Source organism: Lycium barbarum, chromosome 8 (genome assembly GCF_019175385.1).
Source record: "Lycium barbarum isolate Lr01 chromosome 8, ASM1917538v2, whole genome shotgun sequence".
Lineage (NCBI taxonomy): Eukaryota > Viridiplantae > Streptophyta > Magnoliopsida > Solanales > Solanaceae > Lycium > Lycium barbarum.
In genome coordinates this window covers 116,782,623-116,801,108 of record NC_083344.1, presented here as the reverse complement: position 1 = coordinate 116,801,108, position 18,486 = coordinate 116,782,623, and the positions used below count along the sequence as shown (strand labels likewise).

At 33.8% G+C, this 18,486-nt stretch overlaps 1 protein-coding gene across 3 annotated transcripts; it reads right to left on the bottom strand.

Annotated features, from left to right (window-relative positions):
- Positions 1 to 11,178: 11,178 nt before the first annotated feature.
- LOC132606850 (ATP-dependent zinc metalloprotease FTSH 8, mitochondrial-like) lies at positions 11,179 to 17,948 on the bottom strand. 3 transcript variants are annotated; one of them, XM_060320503.1, is made up of 6 exons: positions 17,801 to 17,948; positions 16,707 to 16,837; positions 15,551 to 15,988; positions 14,677 to 15,444; positions 14,318 to 14,545; positions 11,179 to 11,738 (listed from the first exon to the last, which is right to left on the bottom strand). In XM_060320503.1, the coding sequence occupies exons 2-6, from the start codon at positions 16,794 to 16,796 to the stop codon at positions 11,373 to 11,375; spliced, it is 1,890 nt and encodes a 629-aa protein (XP_060176486.1). In that variant the 5' UTR covers positions 16,797 to 16,837; positions 17,801 to 17,948; the 3' UTR covers positions 11,179 to 11,372. The 3 variants fall into 3 exon arrangements, with proteins under 3 accessions (XP_060176486.1, XP_060176487.1, XP_060176488.1); XM_060320504.1 differs by lacking the exon at positions 17,801 to 17,948 and adding an exon at positions 17,682 to 17,703; XM_060320505.1 differs by lacking the exon at positions 17,801 to 17,948 and having other exon boundaries at positions 15,551 to 15,852; positions 16,707 to 16,840.
- Positions 17,949 to 18,486: the final 538 nt, after the last annotated feature.

The following is an 18,486-nucleotide window of genomic DNA, read 5'->3' as shown; positions in this document are numbered from 1 at the left end:
CATGCGGAATAAATACTTTTATTATGAGAAATTCCCAAAATCTGGTCTAGACTCATACAAGAGCTTCTAAGAAGTTTACAATTTGAAGTAGATAACAGACTCAAACTGGATACGACTTCTGTTTAAGGATAGAGAACAACAGAAATCTAAGGAGAGACTCTGGGTTGCAAGATCTCAAATAGTTCACCCAAACGCCTTTGACGAATGTCTCGAAACGGTCGTGAGACTCTGAACATCACCTGAAAATAACTCTACACTCCACAAGGAGTGCAACAAGAGTAGTATGAGCACAACACAAGGCTCGTAGGTATCATAGGCCGACAATGGTTAGTTCACGCATATAAACAGGAAGCAACTAACAGGTAAGCAGATAAGTAATCAAACACAGTCACAACTCTAGCACATATGAAAGTCTTGCAGTAACGATAGTCATAAGGGATTTCAATATCTCAGGTTATAAGCCTAGGGAGAAATCTATAAACATCGAGTCTATCAAGCCTCTAAAATAAATACTTACAAACAACAACTCAATAATTCACAAATCAAGAATCAATCAGAGAATGTGCCATGCAATGACATGAATGGCAATTCAAATGGAGTGCTATGCAATGCAATGTCGTGCTATGTAAATGTTATGCAATGCAGTAGTCACCTCTCACGCTCCATTCTCGTACACACATGCTATGGCAATGCCTCATAGTCATGACCCATGGGGGACCCGCGAAGTCTATGTACCACTCGTGCTCTCTGGCAGAAACCTCGGAGGCTATCAATTACTCTCAATCTCCGGCAAAGACCTCGGAGTCTCTCAATCATATTCAATCTCCGGCAAAGACCTCGGAGTCTCTCTGCCACTCTCAATCTCCGGCAAAGACCTCGGAGTCTCTCTATCACTCTCAATCTCCAGCAAAGACCTCGGAGTCTCTCAATCACTCTCCTCACCATTAGGACAACATAAAAGTAATATGGAAGCATGTCATGCACGATATCAGTCTCAACTATATCACCAATATGCAATAAACAAGTACAAGTATGGAAGCATGTCATGCATGATATCAGTCTCAACTATATCACCATTATGCAATAAACAAGTACAAGTCATATTATTGTCCATGACTCAATAATCAATATTACCCTTCCTTTTCATAAGGTGAGTGAGCTAGTATGTGATAAAGATACAACTAGGTGATAATTACATCAAATAGCACATAGAATATGGGATGCATGCCTCGCATGAAATCAACCTCAATAATCACCGCAGTCATAGGTTCCATAGATTCATACTAGGAAGTGCAATTCAATATTCAATTCTCAGTAAAAACCTTCCTCTTCCATATGACCAGTGAGATAACAAGAGAGAGGGAATTATATCAAGTACATGAAATCACAACCATGGTGACAAGCCCACATAACAATATCACAATAATGGCGACAAACCCACATAACAACTGACAATACCAACCTAGATGGAATTCACCTCCACACCATGCCTGAAGACCTATCATGCTTTTCCCGTCAACCACTACTATCTACATACGTTTTGCTAACCGGAGTCTAGACATAAAGTAAGTCATAACCTACCTCAATGCCGAACAGGTGTCACGAACTTCCACGCCAAATCTTTTTCCTTCTGAAATGCTTCCGAACGGACAAAGTCTTAATTTAATTAGGACAGATCCTATAATCACTTGCACAAATTACACCGCTTCTTCTTCCTTAATTCAATTTCCTTATGTTGCTGCCTCCTTGCACACGTGAAGCACCCTTAGATTTGCAGACCATGTTGCTAATATAGAAACTCAAAGTTGTGTTCTTGCTATGTAAATGGAAGCACGTTAATGCCCCTCCAAAAATTAGAAATGTACAATAGCTAATGGGGTTGTATGTTGCTGCCCCTCCTTTCCATTAAAACATATATATTATTATGACTTTAATAAGTAGGTTTCCTGACCATAGTGAATTGTGAGTGCCACTTTATAATTATTACTTTCTAGAAGAGTCTCCAAAGTTGTGTATCTTGAAATTCTGTGGAAATGAAATGGTTTGATGCTATATATTTAATACTTCTTTCCATATGTAACTTTACATGGAATATTAATAAGGTTCAATGATGAATGTCCCTTTGTTCCCACGTGGATAATGTCCACTCATTCACTTACATCATTAGTCTTCAAATGATATATATATATATATATATATATATGTATGCAGCCCACTAATTCTACACATCCCACTATGGCATGGATCAATCAGATTTGATCTTATTGTAGTGGGGTCCATTTAGCACTCCAATTAGCTTAATTAATTATGAATCCCACTTAATAATTTAATAATGGTTAATTAATCCCTAATCTCCACTAATATTTCTACACTAATTATAATTTACAAGCAAATCATGCACTTATTAAAATCGAGATTAAAAAGTCCTCGATAAATATTACACTTTGCTTTCTCTTTAGGGAGGTCGTGTTGTTTCCAGAAATGGAAATTCATGTTGATTGCAACGTATGTACACGCTGCTGCTCTCCATAATCCTTTATGGATATAGCTCATTTTGATGAGATAATACGGATTCCTAAAGGGAATGTTTGACCGTGGGCCTCCCCCCTTTTTAAAAAGAAAAGGGTCCTTCTACAATTTATTACTCTATTTGTCTACACTATGTGCTCATCCAAATGTTCTAGCAACTGACCCATAATTAATGACATTCATGAGTCACTTTACACGTAGTCATGTTAATCATGGCACTTGTCACTTTATTCCTTGACTAGTAGACTTGTCTTCCTCTACAGATGTTTTTCTTTATTTAATAGCAATAAAATGAAATAATTTTGGTGAAAATCAAAATGAGATAATTAAGTGCTCTGTTCATTATTTTCTTAGTGGGTTGTAGGATTCACACCCCACCTTAAGCCATAACTTGACACATTAGTTGTCATAGCTTTTCTTAACATAATTATCACCAATTTGTTTATTTACAAATAACATGCGTCCTTTTATATATCCCACATAATCACTAATTATTTCCATGTCTTCCATTAATTCAATATTTATTCAATTGCACATTTAGCCACTTTATTTACTTACTCACTAGTTGCTGTCACGCAGAGGGTCATGATGTCCACCTTAATCATTAACTACAAGCTACTTATAGGTAATTAATCTCTCGTTAATATTGAACATATAACCAATTATTCACTCCGTCAAATACCATATTTACCCACTTACACCTTATATGTGTGCAAATATTATTTCTATGAATAAACTATTCACACACATTAAATACATATATTCTAAAATTTACTCGTCAATTAAATAACCGAATCACCCGTTATCGCAAGCTATAGACACCAAAATTAGACCACGAAAATGGTGTTTTAGGGATATTAGGCCTAAAAGTGCTAAACGACCTAATGGGTCGTTACATTAGTAAGTTTAGATCTAATTCAATCAATAAAATAGTGGATGTAACAAGCAATCAACACTATGGTTGACTTTAATTGAAACATTGAATTGCTTTAATTTAGCTAAGTATAGGATTGAGTAACAATTAGCAACTTTTGATTTAATTCAATCAATTAAAAAAAATGGTAGATGTAACAAGTAGTCAATACTATCGTTGACTTTAACTGAAATATGAATTATCTAAATTAGTTACTTATTAAATATAATTGAGTGACAATTAGCAAGTTCATATCTAATTCATTCAATTTAAACAAAAATAGTGGATGTGACGAGTAGTTAACACTATGATAATGGTTGACTTTGATTGGAATATTTAATTATCTCAATTTAGGAAAGTATTAGATATGATTGAGTAACAATTAGCAAGTTTTGATTTAAGTCAATTATTTTAAAAAAATATATGGATGTAACAAGTAGTCGACACTATGGTTGACTTTAATTGCAATATGAATTTATCTCAATTTAGTTAAGCATTAGATAGGATTGAATAACAATTACCAAGTTTTGATTTAATTCAATTTTAAAAAAAAAATAGACGATGTAACAAGTAGTGTCTCTTCGTAGACATTCGATAAAATTGAAACGACACAAAGAGACGTAACAAGTAGTCAACACAATGATTGACTTTATTTAAAGTTGAATTATCTCAATTTAGCTAAGCATCATCCATTATTAAGTAAAAGTTTTCCCAAGTGTTGATTCAATTCAATTTTTTTAAAATAAGTGGATATAATAAGTAGTCAACACTATGATTGACTTTAATTGAAATGTTGAGTTATCTTAGTTTTTCTAAGAGTTAGATAAATTTGGGTACCACTCAGCAAGATTTGATTTAATTCCATCATTATTTTTTTTAAATGATGTAACAAGCAGTCAACACTATGGTTGATTGTAATTGAAATATTAAATTATCTCAAATTAGCTAAGTATTAGATATGATTGAGTAACAATTATCGGCTTTTCATTTAATTCAATCAACTTTTTTTTTTAACAATGGATGTAACAAGTAGTTGACATTGTGATTGACTTTAATTAAAACATTGAATTATCTCAATTTGTTAAGCATTAGATAGGATTAGATCGAATAAATATTTTGTAAGTGTTGATTTAATTGAATCAATTTAAAAAAATAAAAAAATAGCGAATGTAACAATTAATCAACACTGAGTTGACTTTAATGGAAACATTGAATTATCTCAATTTAGCTAAGTACTAGGTAGAATTGGATAACAATTAGAAAATTTCGATTTCCTTTCAATCAGTTTTTTTTTTAAAGTAGCGGGTTTAACAAGTAGTCACACTATTGTTGACTTTGAATTAAAAATTTATTCTAGCAAGAATATTTAGATAAGTCTTAGATATAATTGAGGAACAACAAGTTTTGATTTAATTCAATCAATTTAAAAAAAATGAAAAAAAACTGGATGAAAAAAGCAATCAACAATATGATTGACTGTAATTGAACTGTTGAATTACTTCAATTAGCTAAATATTATATAGGATTGAGCAAATATTTTTACTAAGTTTTGATTCAATTCAATCATTTTTTATATAAAATAAATGCAATTTAGTCAAAAATTAGACAATTATTGTATGTAATTTAAGACTTATTTTTTCTATTGTTGAAAAGATATTTATAGGGTACATTAACTTGTAGTTTGTATTGATAGACCGTATATATAGGTTGACCGAATAACTAAATTAGGTGTATGTATAAATTATATAAAAATATTAGAGAGAAAAAAATTGAAGTGAATCTTTATCCAAGATAAATTTATGGGTTCTAGTTGTTGGAAGAATAAAAAGCTTAAGCATGCTATGTGTAATAATTGCTTTGTCTTGGAGGGAAATACCACCTATTGGAATCAAATCTTTATTAAGGATAATTAGAACTTTTTAATAGGGTTGTGCCAAGTTGTGTCATTTTGGGTTGTGCCAAATAGCAACGCCCTAAAAATATACTATCTCCTAGAAAGAATAGATAATTTGTTTAAACTACCTTGTTTGAATTTGCATAGTACTATTAAATTGATACATTAGGATCTGGTCACTTAGCACTTAATAATAAAGGCAAATATGAAAAGAATATAGTTAATTCCTTCTTGTTTATGTAAGTAGACACTTATTTTGAACCAAAATAAAACGACTAAGTGGACACTTATTATGAACCGAGGGGAGTACCTTTCTTCCCAAAGACCTCAAAAGCATAAAACTTTTAAACATCAAAAGAATATTAATCTATCAAAGATATATATTTGTGGCAATACAGATCAAGTGAGGTGACACTTCTTTTTGGCCAAAAAACACAATTAGCATTTTTCTCTTCCTTTTTTTGGGGCCTTTTTTAAAAAAAAATATATTTTTCTCATTTTTGTGCTATGGAAAAAAACTAAAAATCACTCATTTAACTCTCTTAAATATGTCAAGTGCCTAAGTAAGACTAGAAGTACCCTTTCAGAGAATTCTCCCAAAACCAACCTTTTCAACTAAGGCTGAATTGCAACTTTTCAATAAGTATGAATTCAACAGTGACTATACAGATGGAACCAAGAAATGGTGCATTTACTCACAATTTTCGTTCCAAACTTTCGTCGAATGGTCGTACCTCCTAATTAAAGACTCTCACTCATTTCAATCCCTTCATTGTATGGTCTTTTCATAACCATTTATTTATGTCCAAGAAGTAAGCATGAACATGTATGGTCTTTTTATTTTTCATCATCCCTGTCACCATTTCGTATACTTTTTAATATGTTTAGCTCCTGTTAGTAATGAGGTCGACGTTTGTACAAATAGATGAGATAAATGGAGGTTTTGTTATATTTGTCGTATTTAGTAGGAGATGTGATGTACTTTCAATAATAAATGGTGTTTATAATTTTTCATTTTATTTCAAAATAAGTGGTGTTTCATAGAATCAAGAAGACATTTATTTTTTTCTTCCAGTTTTACCCTTACTTAGATACATGAAGTTTTACATAACCAATAAATCATTAGAGATCTACTTCTTCTTCTTTTTTCTCAAAGCATTTGATTGAGGATAAGTTAGTAAAAACACTTCATACTTTTTAGGAGTGAGTGTTTTCTTAAGCGTGTACTCAAGCTAAAAGCACCACTTATTATGAAACGGAGGGAGTATTTAATTTTATGTAAGTATAGGTTTCACTACTAGAAAAAGATGTTTTTCCCATCGACATTTGGGCTACAAAACATGATTTTCCCACCTCATTCTCTCGAACCAGTTCAGTGGGAAAACACATGGTGGGAAATAGATTTCCACTGAAACGATGAGAAACTTCATACTTTTTCCGTATGAAAATACTGCTATTTAAAGTTTTCTCACCGACATTCAGTGAGAAATAACCACTGACATTTTTTAGTGGAAAAATAGAGATTTTTTTAATAGTGTTTAATAAATCTACCATATTTCTCTTGGCTTTCGTGATTCTTCTCCAGTTTTCAATAATGTTCTTAACTTAACAACCGTATGGAAATACTAACTATTTAGAAATAACGAAGAAACAACTTTATGATGTCATCATTTTTACTGGCAATTTTTTGGTGTTTGTGTAATACGACAGGTTCAAAAATAGACTGACAAAGGATTAGCATGAATGAAAATAGAGGTCCATTTGAATGGAGTTAATTTTGTGTAATCTGAGTATTGATGTGTTGGTGAATTATTTATTCTGAAGTACATTTTGTTAAATGCTTTTTAATTTTAATTTGAAAATTAGTGAAGTGTGTGATTAAATTTTGGAACCGATGATAATGTCACTTTGGAGAGTAGGGATCTAGCAGCTCAGTTGATTAACTATCTCAATTTTCACCTTGTTGGTGAGGGTTCGAATTCTCACGTTGTAATCCCTCCCCCATTTCCCCTACCCCTCCCTATATGTAATTAAAAAAAAAATGTCACTTTGGAGCTAACATGAAAAATAATCTTGATTTGTATCTAATGCAAGGAAATTGTACCCCTTCTATGTCTATTGGGTTCATGACGAGAGGAAAGGTCACAAAGAGTGAAATAAATGTAATATCACACTCTTTCTGTTCACATTCGATCTTACATTTCATTTTTTCTTCATAAATTTCAGTTCAAAGAATATATATACAACAATGCCCCGTAGTAAGAATTTATTTGATCTTCAAATATGCTCTACAAGATAAATTAGTGCATGATTGTGAGTAATTAGAGTTAAATCTTTCAAGAAAAGAGGGGGCCCCAAAATGTTCTAAAAGCGCAAAAAGACAAAACCTTCAACACAAATACAAGTATTTTCTTTCATTGATTGATGATGTAAACATTTAGATTGAGTTTTTTTTTTGTTTCACATTTTCGCCAAACCTTTTCCCTTTTTTTTTCCTATTTCTTTTGTTTCTTTTTTTTTTTTTTTTGAAATTTTTTTATTGGAGGTATTCTTTTTGTCAAATCTTTTTGTAGAATGTGAAAAACATCATGAAAAGATTGCAAAAATCATAAAAAGGATACATTCGATTACTAAATATTTGAATTTTAAAAAAGTTTGACATTGATATTCAATTACATTTTTTTTTGTGGCTGCGCGAAGCAGGATTGGTATATACTAGTTAGTGTATCTACAAATAATTAAAAAAAACAATATAAATTATTTCTTTTTTCTCAAAAAAGGTTAAAATAAATAAATAATGAATGAAAGGAAACGACCATTAAAGGATGTGGTGCAGTGGATGGAGCCGCTCCTCCCTTAACCAAATCTCAAGTTTTAAGAAAAAGAAATTGAATTATATTTCTTTTAAAACACTAAAGGGAAGACAACTTAAAAGATAATCCCTCAGGCGATGAATCGAAGTAACTAAAATCTCTGTTTTTATTAATCATAAAACCCACTGACATTCTTGCTATCACTACTAACAAAAGATGCATCAAAACCTAAAATGATTTAAACATGGAAAAAAAAATTGCGTTTAAATTCGCCTCTGCTACTTGTGTGTTGTATCAGGGTAGGCTGCCTACATCACACCCCCTCTAAGATGCGGCCCTTCCATGGATCTTGTGTGAACGTGGGATGTTTTGTCCACCGGGCTGCCCTTTTAGTGAAAGTTAATGAGTTGACTTCTTATGTTTTCTTTATAATAATAATATCATTGCAGGATGGATGCATGGAAGCATGAACTAGAGAGGTTGCTGAATAGTTTGAAGGATTCTGGTGAATTTGCTGAAGAAAAAATAGAGAACATACAACAAGTAGGGGAGAAGGTGCTATTACAAAACTCGAAATATGTTCAAGAATCTTTAGCCTCTATTGATGTTTGAACTCAACAAGCAGCAGAGACTTCAAAGAACATTGAAGGCCGGGTAAACGATGATATTGAAAATATGGCTGGCCAAGCTTTGGATAAACATAAACAACTTTTGGATGGACAATCCGAAGCCCTTGATGGCCTTGAACTCGAAGAGAGCAGGTAAAACCATCAAGGACAAAAATTACTTGTGTGGTTCTTTTGTTTCTTGATATATATATATATATATATATATATATATATATTATAATGCCTACATCACACCCCAGTGGGGTGTGGCCCTTCACTGGACCTTGCGTGAATGCAGGATGCTTTGTCCACTGAACTACCCTTTTAGTGAAAGTTAATGAATTGACTTCTTATGCTTTCTTTATAGTAATATAATTGCAGAAGGGATGCATGGAAGCATGAACTAGAGAGGTTGCTGAATAGTTTGAAGGATTCTGGTGAATTTGCAGAAGAAAAAATACAGAACATACTACAAGTAGGGGAGGATAAATTGCAGAGTAAAGCTGATGATACTGGGAATATTGATGGCCAAGCTTTGTATAAAAAAGAAAAAACTTTTGGATGGACAATCTGAAGCTCTTGATGGCCTTCAACTCCTCAACAAATTTCAGTCTCAAGCACTTGAAGAGATCAGGTAAAAACCAGCAAGGATTAATCAGGTAAAAACCATCAAGGATTACTTGTGTGGTTCTTATGTTCCTTGACGAATTTGAGTTTAAGTTATATATATTGTTTACACCACGAATGTGTCTATAGCAGGCTACTACACTATATTGTCCTAGTTACTATATCAGGGTTGGTAGGTAGGTTACTTGTTGCCGTAGGTCAACTAAATCTGACAGTGTAACAATTATTTAGTGCACTCCAAGAATTTTGGCCCCAATTGATGTAGTGAAATATCTTATGCTCTTTTACAGGGAAACTCTGCAACAATTGGCTCAATTCGGGCACGAGCAACGAGAGGAGTTTCTTAGAAGGCAAAAACAACTCCAGCAAGCACATGACCTAGTTTAGATACGGAGATGCAGAGTGTGTGGGTTCAAAATGCGTCTTGGTTACATTCAAAATGAGTAAAAAGAATATTATGCGTCTAGGAAATGTGAGGGAATACTTCTTGTAAAATATTCTCTACTTAATATTTAGAAAATTACTACTTATCACTAGTAACGTACACACGATTTTACATAATCGGTGTCGGTCTTGCATCACAATTCAGTTAGTACACATGTTCAGATTTAGAACTGTGGGGTTTTCATATGACTTTTCTTCCATCGTAAGGTGATGTTTACTTTGAATTACTTTTCAAGCGATTCAATCAATCTATTGCCTGTATAGTATGTTTTATAAGAAAAACATAATGTATATATGTATTCATTTAATTAAAAAGTTAGCAAAACCATGTTGGATGCAGTGCCAAATTTATTTACATTCAGTACTTTTGATGCAGAGCATAAATTCTTTTATGCATGCATGTAAACTTATGCTCTGAATTCTTGTTCATATTTATGCATGTATGTAAAGAAGAAACTATAAACACAAGAATTTATGCATGCATGTAAGAAGAAACACGGGCTATATTAATTTTTACTCTTTTTTTTTGTTTTTTTGTTTTTTCCTGATAAATCATTCAAGGACTACCCAAATTTGTGTTGCTAACATCAGGGCTAGTAATTTTGACAATTTTCTAAAATATGAAGTAACTAGAAAGTCGCTACTCTGCATTGTCATTTACAATATGTGAGCCCACGATTATACCAAGACAATCCCCTTGTTGCAATTCCTAACGCGTTTATGAATAAGCTTTTCACTTATAAGGAAAAGGAATCAAGAAACTTGACAAAAGAGAACTAGTCATTTAACCTGAATTAGAAACTCAAAGCTCGAAGGAATAACAAAAGAAACTAAAAGCTGCACCATTGCATTTCTGAACTTGATAGACACACTTTGTACTTGGTTTTTGCTATTATCTTATTCATATAATTGTTTTTGCTATTATCTTGTCCATATATTTGTTTTCTTCATTGCACCTTTCTTTACTAGATGGCATCCTTTAATTGCACATTTCCTAAGCTTAAAGCCCAACATACCTTGTGCTTTTCTCTATTCTTTCTTGCGCTTTTTCACCTTTGACAACGCTGACTGGGATATCCTTAGTTTCTCCGTTCTCTTCTTCGAATCCTTGCTTGAATTTGTAAGGGGACGTTTGGTATGACGGATAGGGAAGAATAATCCTAGGATAAAAATTTAGTATCACTATATTTCTTGTTTGGTTACTAATCCTGAGATAAGTTATCCCAGGATTAAAAATAGTGCTGGGATAAGTTATCCCTGGCAGAGGGTGGAATAGCAGTTCCAGGATAACTTATCCCAGGATAAAACAATGAAAATGACAAGAATAACCCTGAAGTCTCTCAAACTATCTTTCTACTACATAAGGTGGGGGGTATTTTTGTAATTTCTTAAAAAGTATGCAATGCATGTCACTTTTAAAACAACAAACCAAACAATCAATAAGAAATAATACTAGGATAACTTATCCCAACATAACTAATTCCAGTATAATTAATCCCAACATAACTTATCCCATCATAACTTCTCTTCAAACCAAACGACCCCTAATAGTTTGTGGCTTCACTACCCTCCAACAGGCGTTCACCCAATACCCGGACCAGATCTTCTTGATGAAGGACCTCCTTTTCAAGTAGCAATTCTGCAATGTGAGCTACATGTTCTCTGTGTTCCTCTATAAGTTGTAGAGTACGTTCATATGCCCTGGCTACCCATTCTCTAACTTCATCATCAATGAGCGCTGCCGTCTTGCTACTGTAGGGCTTTGATGTCTCAACTGTATCTTCTCTCTGCGGAAAAGAAAGAAGACCAACTTTGTCGCTGAAACCGTAGACTGCTACCTGGGCATATGTCATCTTGGTCACTTTCTCCAAATCATCTTGAGCTCCGGTTGAGATTTTTCCAATCAAAATCTACTCAAAATTAAGTAGTTAATATCCATATTAACATTGTAAAAATTTGATTTAGTGAAAACTAAAAGAAAGCTGCTATTAAAGATTTAAAGAGACTGCATTTTCATTAAGGTACATAGTGACTAGATTTTGTCCAACGACGACGTATTATATGTGAAGTTTCGTTTTAGGTTACGAATCAGAGTTGTTATATATGGCCTACTACATTGCACAGTTTTTCTTTGGGTTGAAAAGCAGAGAATTGAACATGACCAAACACACTCGGAATCATTTAGGATGTATGCATTTAGGCATGTTACCCTGTAAAAGTTGGTGCATGACACTGTTTTCTTAAATACGCCTAGTGAACTACTCATTCATGTTATGACAGCAAAAAGGGCCTAAAATAGTCGAGCATAACCATAACACAAGTAATTCATGTCATAAGGGATTCACCTTCTAGGGGCTAACTATTTCTTTCAAGTGTAGGGGCAGAGCAGATTATCAAAAAAGGTGATTTCCTAAAGAGAATGTCATTTTTTTTAATCAGGTAAAAGTTTATTTATAAGGTACCAAGATGGTACAAAACATTACAGAAAACAACCCAGAACAAGAAACGAGACTTACATCCCTTCCAACAAATCTAGAAAATCCAAAAACTGATGCACATTCACTGGAGAACTACGCTTACACCAATAATATAGGTTGTGCATACACTCATTCTTAATTCTAGAAATATGATTCCTATGCCCTTCAAAACAAGCCTTGTTCCTTTCAAGCCATAAGGTCCAAAAGATGCACAATAGGATGGTCCTCCATATTTGCTTCAGCTTTCTGGGTACCCTTTGGGATTGCCATTCAACCAAGAGGCTCCTCACAGTCTGTGGCATCATCCACAATACACCACATATGCTTAAAAATAGTTCCCAACAGTGCAGGAAGATATGATTTATTGTTTCCTAAGTTCTTTCACATAGATAACATCTATTACATAAGCTAAAACCTCTTTTCTGCAAATTATCTTGAGTCAAACATGCCTCCCAAGTTGCTATCCAACCAAAGCATGCTACCTTTACTGGAGCTTTTGTCTTCCAAATCATCCTTCAGGGCCAATTATCAACTCCATCACTTGACTTCTTTATTAACAAATCATAGCAACTTTTAACTGAATTTTTTTTCCCTTCACCACTTTCCCAGATTAGCGGATCCACCTTCCTATGATCAATAGAGACTGAATTTAATGTTTAAGTAGTAGACAGTAATCTTCAATCTCCCAATCATTCAAGTTTCTTCTAAGTTCAATATGCCATCCTGAATCTGAATAAGAATCCGCAATAGTTCCAGCCTCGTTTATAGAACAATTGAACAGATTAGTGAATTTTGACTTCAAGCTTTCCTCCCCTATCCATAAATCTGTCCAAAATTTGATTCTCTGGCCATTCCCAACTTCTAGTTTAATATATTCTAAAAATTCTTCCCATATTTACCACATCCTTTGTCCCAATTTATGTGATACACTTTCGTCTTTAGTCTGTCCCAAAAAAAATGATACATTTCTATATTTAGAAATAATTTAACTAAAAACTTCCCCTTTTACCCTTAATGAAATGATTACAGCCACACAAATACACTATGGCTTATTTTATATCACAAGTTTCAAAAGTCTTCCTTTCTTTCTCAAAATCCGTGCTCAGTCAAACTATATCAAATTAATTGGGACGGAGGGAGTAATACATCTCCATAAGTCTCACCTAGCATTCTGGTGTAAATGTGAAGGTCTCCACTCACCATTATTACCATAAATAGCATTGATCAATTTCTTCCATATATCATTCCCTCCCAGTATGTACCTCCATAACTATTTAAGAAGCAAGCTCATATTGTGCAATTTCAAATTTCTCACACCTAGGCCTCCACCTTTTTTGTCATTTAATGGCACTTGCCATTTGACTAAATGCATCTTTCTCTTACTAGCATTGCCTTCCCAAATAAACTGATTTCTTATTTCCTAAAGAGAATGTCATAGGAATCATCTTGAAGTACAATGCAAGGATTATCCAAGACCTAGGAGTGGCAAACAGGCTGATCGGATCGGATATGTAGGCAACAGGTTAAACAAAAGCGAATAAAATATCCGACCTCCCCTTATTTAACACGGATAAAAAAAAGGGGTTAACCTATCCATATTATCCATGATTTCAGGAATAGTCAGGTGTGAACACAAGCCAAAATAAGCTTAGTCTCCCAAAAAACAAGAACTCATGAAAATTAATAAGCAGACAAATAAGTATTGATAATATGGCTATCCATTTTTAGTGGATAATATCCATATTTGATCCCTTTTAAAATAGTCAGTTATCCAACCCATATCTAACAGGTCGATTGGATGGTTACTTAATTTTTTTAGCAGTTTTGCCAGCCCTACCAAGACCATATAAGGAGACAGCAACCTATTTTTCACAACAATGGGGGGACGCTCTAACAGTCTTTGGCAGCAGTAGTTTGCATATGCATCCAGCATGATGAGATTTTTCCAAAAGATTAACTGATAGTGCTGTAGGGAAAATATGTGAAAGCAAGGAGACAGTTGATAAATTTACCTGCTCAGCAGCTCGTCCACCGAGAGTCATACATGTCATATCAAATAGCTGCTCCTTGGTCATTAAAAGATTTTCACTGTGAACATATTGAGCAAATCCTAGTGCTGCTGTACCACGAGGAATAATTGACACTTTAAGTAATGGTTCTGCATGTTCCAAGAACCAACCAGCAACAGCATGACCAGATTCATGATAGGCAATTGTCCTCCTTTCCAGCTTGCTTATGACCTGCAGAAAGCAAAAAAATCATAAATTATATATTCAAGCATAAGGTTTTTTGCCGTTTGCAAGTCTTAATAGAACCTACAGGATTGCAATTTATAACAGCATCTCAAGAAAAAAGTGAGGAGGTTGGATACCTTGTTCTTCTTCTCTAGACCACCAATCACCCTGTCTATTGCTGCCTCAAAATGTTGCATTTTGATTTTGGTACTCTCACTCCTAGCAGCAACCAAAGCAGCTTCATTACAAACATTTGCAATGTCTGCTCCAGCAAATCCTGGTGTTAGAGCAGCAAGCCTCTGTGAATAGAATGCTGCCTCTTGATCAATTTTCAACTTGTTCAGATAGATTGTGAAAATCTGCTCACGACCTTTTATGTCTGGTTTGTCAATTGTAATCTGGCGATCAAATCGACCAGGCCTTAACAAGGCTTTGTCTAATATATCAAATCTATTTGTGCCCGCAAGTACAACTACCTCAGATGTGGTTGCAAATCCATCCAATTCTACAAGCAGTTGATTTAAAGTTCTTTCACGTTCATCATTTCCTCCAGAATAGCCTCCCCTCCCTCTTGTTCCACCAATTGCATCAATCTCATCGATGAAAATAATACTAGGTGCACATCGTCTTGCCTCCCGAAATAAGCTCCTAACTCTAGCTGGTCCAATACCAACAAACATCTCCAAAAAATCTGAACCAGAAATAGAGATGAAAGGTACATCAGACTCTCCTGCTGTAGCTTTAGCTAGAAGTGTCTTTCCAGTCCCAGGAGGACCCACTAAAAGAGCACCCTTAGGAATTTTGGCTCCTAACTCCTCATATTTCTTGGGATTCTTAAGGAAGTGGACAAACTCCATGATTTCTTGCTTAGCCTCGTCACATCCAGCCACATCCTTGAAGAAGACCTGTACCATAAAAGTGCCTACTGACGTTAATTTCCAACTAATCACGAAATAAGAAAAAACTGTTGGTTGTTTTGAAACTGCACCAATAATGGGAACTAATTCGCACCTTGTTCTTTGCATTTTTGTCCATCTTCCTGAAATGCACTTTACCAATATTAAGTAGTCCACGAACACCTCCCAAATCCATATAATACATGATAGCTAGAAGCAATACTGTTGCACCAAACTTCATCGTTTCTGGGAGCCAATCCAACTCATTAACATATACCACGGGGACATAATTGTGAGGGTCTATGCCAAAGGCTTCTTGTGCTTCCTTAAGCTTCTGCTCAAATGACTCAACACTCCCAATGTTGAAATAGTATTTGTGGTGGCTCAGGTTTCTACTACCATTTGTAGGACCTTGAACTGTGTCATCACAAGTTTGATTATTACCAGGTGAAGAACTCCTTATATAAACTGTGGCTACTTCTTTGTTAGCAACAACAATTCGATCAACGTGACCTGGTTCAAGTAGCTTGTTTTTGAACTCTTGGAAGCTAATCTGAGAATTTACATAAAACGAGGTATCCATGACAAAGAGAAAATACAACCATCTGTTGAGAATAAGACAAACACTTCCCCCTCCCAGAAAATAGAATCCTCCTAAGTCACCACTGAAAAGATTTAACATATACAGAACTACGTTGCTTCTTTAATTTCATAGCTACACTGTAATACCTTGAATAGTAGTTCTTCATCAATATAATCCACCTCGTAATATTATTACTTTTATAGATATCAATATAACGAATTAGATTAAGAAGAATATGTTTCCTCTGCAATCTAAAACTGAGATGCAAGTGTCACATGATTGAATGAAATAGCATGAGCACCAAAGCTTCTTTAAATGGCATTTGGTTTTAAAAGTTCTATTTTCGAAAACAGCCAAATGAAGTTGATTTCATCTCGAAGACCAACTCCAAATCGATTCTTCAAAAGAAAACTAAGAATTTCATCCATGAAAGTCCTAGCTTGAACACCCTTTATCCTAGTGTCCTCATTTACTGGTACGGTTTATTATTCTTTCATTTTCATTCTTCCACTAGGGAAATGAATGATTACATAAAATTGGTCATAACATTGATATCAGAAATATTACAATCAAGTCATATTGAACTCACACTCCTTTTAAGCATTAAACTCATCCTACCATAAAAGAAAAAGGAGCTGAAACAATGAGAGTTAGGAACAATACAACAAACTGTTGGTTAAGAACTAACCTCCTCGTGCTCAAGATGCTTCAGGAGTAATATTGACGACAGAACTGAGCCAAAAAATAGCAACACAAGTATATAGTGATATTTCTTCATGAAGTTCTCCTATCGGTTTCCGTATTCACTTGCACTTTCCGCTGCCAAAGATTAAACCAAAGAAAAAACTTTCACCATAAACAAGCTAAAAGGGAACAAAACATTTAAAAAAAAAAAGTGGACATCATGTCAGGAAATGTTACTTATCACTTATTCCATACATCAAGGTTTTCACACTAATAAAGTTTACACATGTGGTTCTCAATAGTATACAAGCACTTTTACACCATTGTTAAGACATAAGAGGCCACACAATGCACAATATGCACTACTTATTACTTTTTCAGTTTAAAAGAAACAGCAATAGCATTAAATTAGAATACACAATATCTCAACCAGCTTAGAGAAAATACTCAATTTGAATCCCTAAAAGTATCTATAACCAATTTCTTGTATAAAGTACATCTATCTACACATTTTCTTCTAATATTAATCTCGATTCTCGACCGTTATCTGTAATAATACAAAGTTTAATATAAATCTAAATACACTAATGATATCAAATCCAATGTTTTTATATATTAGCTCACTTCAAATCATTTTAACTCCATCATTACGTTCTCTAACATCAAATGCAACTGATCAATGATAAGGGGCTAATTTATTTTTTGTCACTTTAAAATCAATTAACTAATGACTGGTCATTCAAAAAATAAATTTGGCTCAAAATCCATTAAAATCTGACTAAAAATACATTTGGGCATGTCAAATTAGCTAAAATGCCAAATATGACTTTACATGTTAGCAACTAGAGACAAATATTTACCCACTAAAAAAAAAAAAAAACCGAAAACCCCAAGACAAATATTTACCAACTAGAGCCAAATGGTTAAACTTATGACTAATTTTTTAGATATTTACAATTTCAGTATATGCTTGACTTACAAGCTAGAAGATTACTGTACTGTAATTATAAGGTAAAGGGTGCTAGTTTATTAAGCATATTATTATTGAAAACCTAGTCACATATTGACCATTATTATGTGAGAATTTGATGAACTTACCTGTAAATGTTTGCAGAAATAGCCTTGGTTTGTTGAAGGAGTTGGCGGGGCAGAGAGACCCTCCAATTTGGTATATTTATAGTTGGGTCAATATTTTAGTTTTAGTTGTTGATTTTGAAAAAGTTACATCTGGCATTTTAGCTACCGACTCCGTTGCGCTACATGTGACATTATTTTTCTATTAATCTATTTTCAAAAGGCTAATACACTTTTATAGTATTAAAACATAATTAATTTAACACTTTCCTTTTAGCTTTTACACCCACCTAAATAATACTCCCTCCGTTCCATAAAGATTATCTTAGCTTGACTTGACACGAAATTTAAGAAATAAAGGAAAACTTTTAAAATATGTGATCTAAAATAAGTTTTAGATATTTATGTGGCAGTAAATCATCTCATAAAGTTCAATTGTTTTTCTAAATATAGAAATATGTCAATCTTTTTGAGACATACTAATAAGGAAAGTAAGACTTTTTTTTTTGGGCGAAGGGAGTACAACCAATGGTGAAGCTAGGATTTTTACTGAGGGTTCAAAAAATAAAAAAGTAAACATGCGAAGAAGTCAAAGCGAATTTAACATCTACTATATATACATATAAAAAAAATAACCGTATATAAATAGTAATTTTTTTCGCCGAAGGGGGTTCGGATCAACTTATGTAGCTCCGCCCCCGAGTACAACA

Bases quoted from the DNA above. Each gene is read 5' to 3' on its own strand.
- LOC132606850 (XM_060320503.1), bottom strand. From the start codon at position 16,796: ATGAAGAAATATCACTATATACTTGTGTTGCTATTTTTTGGCTCAGTT. The intron at 14,546-14,676 runs GTATCCAACCTC...TGCTTTCTGCAG, and splicing joins GTCTAGAGAAGAAGAACAAG to GTCATAAGCAAGCTGGAAAG. The intron at 11,739-14,317 runs GTAAATTTATCA...AATTTTGAGTAG, and splicing joins GTGGACGAGCTGCTGAGCAG to ATTTTGATTGGAAAAATCTC.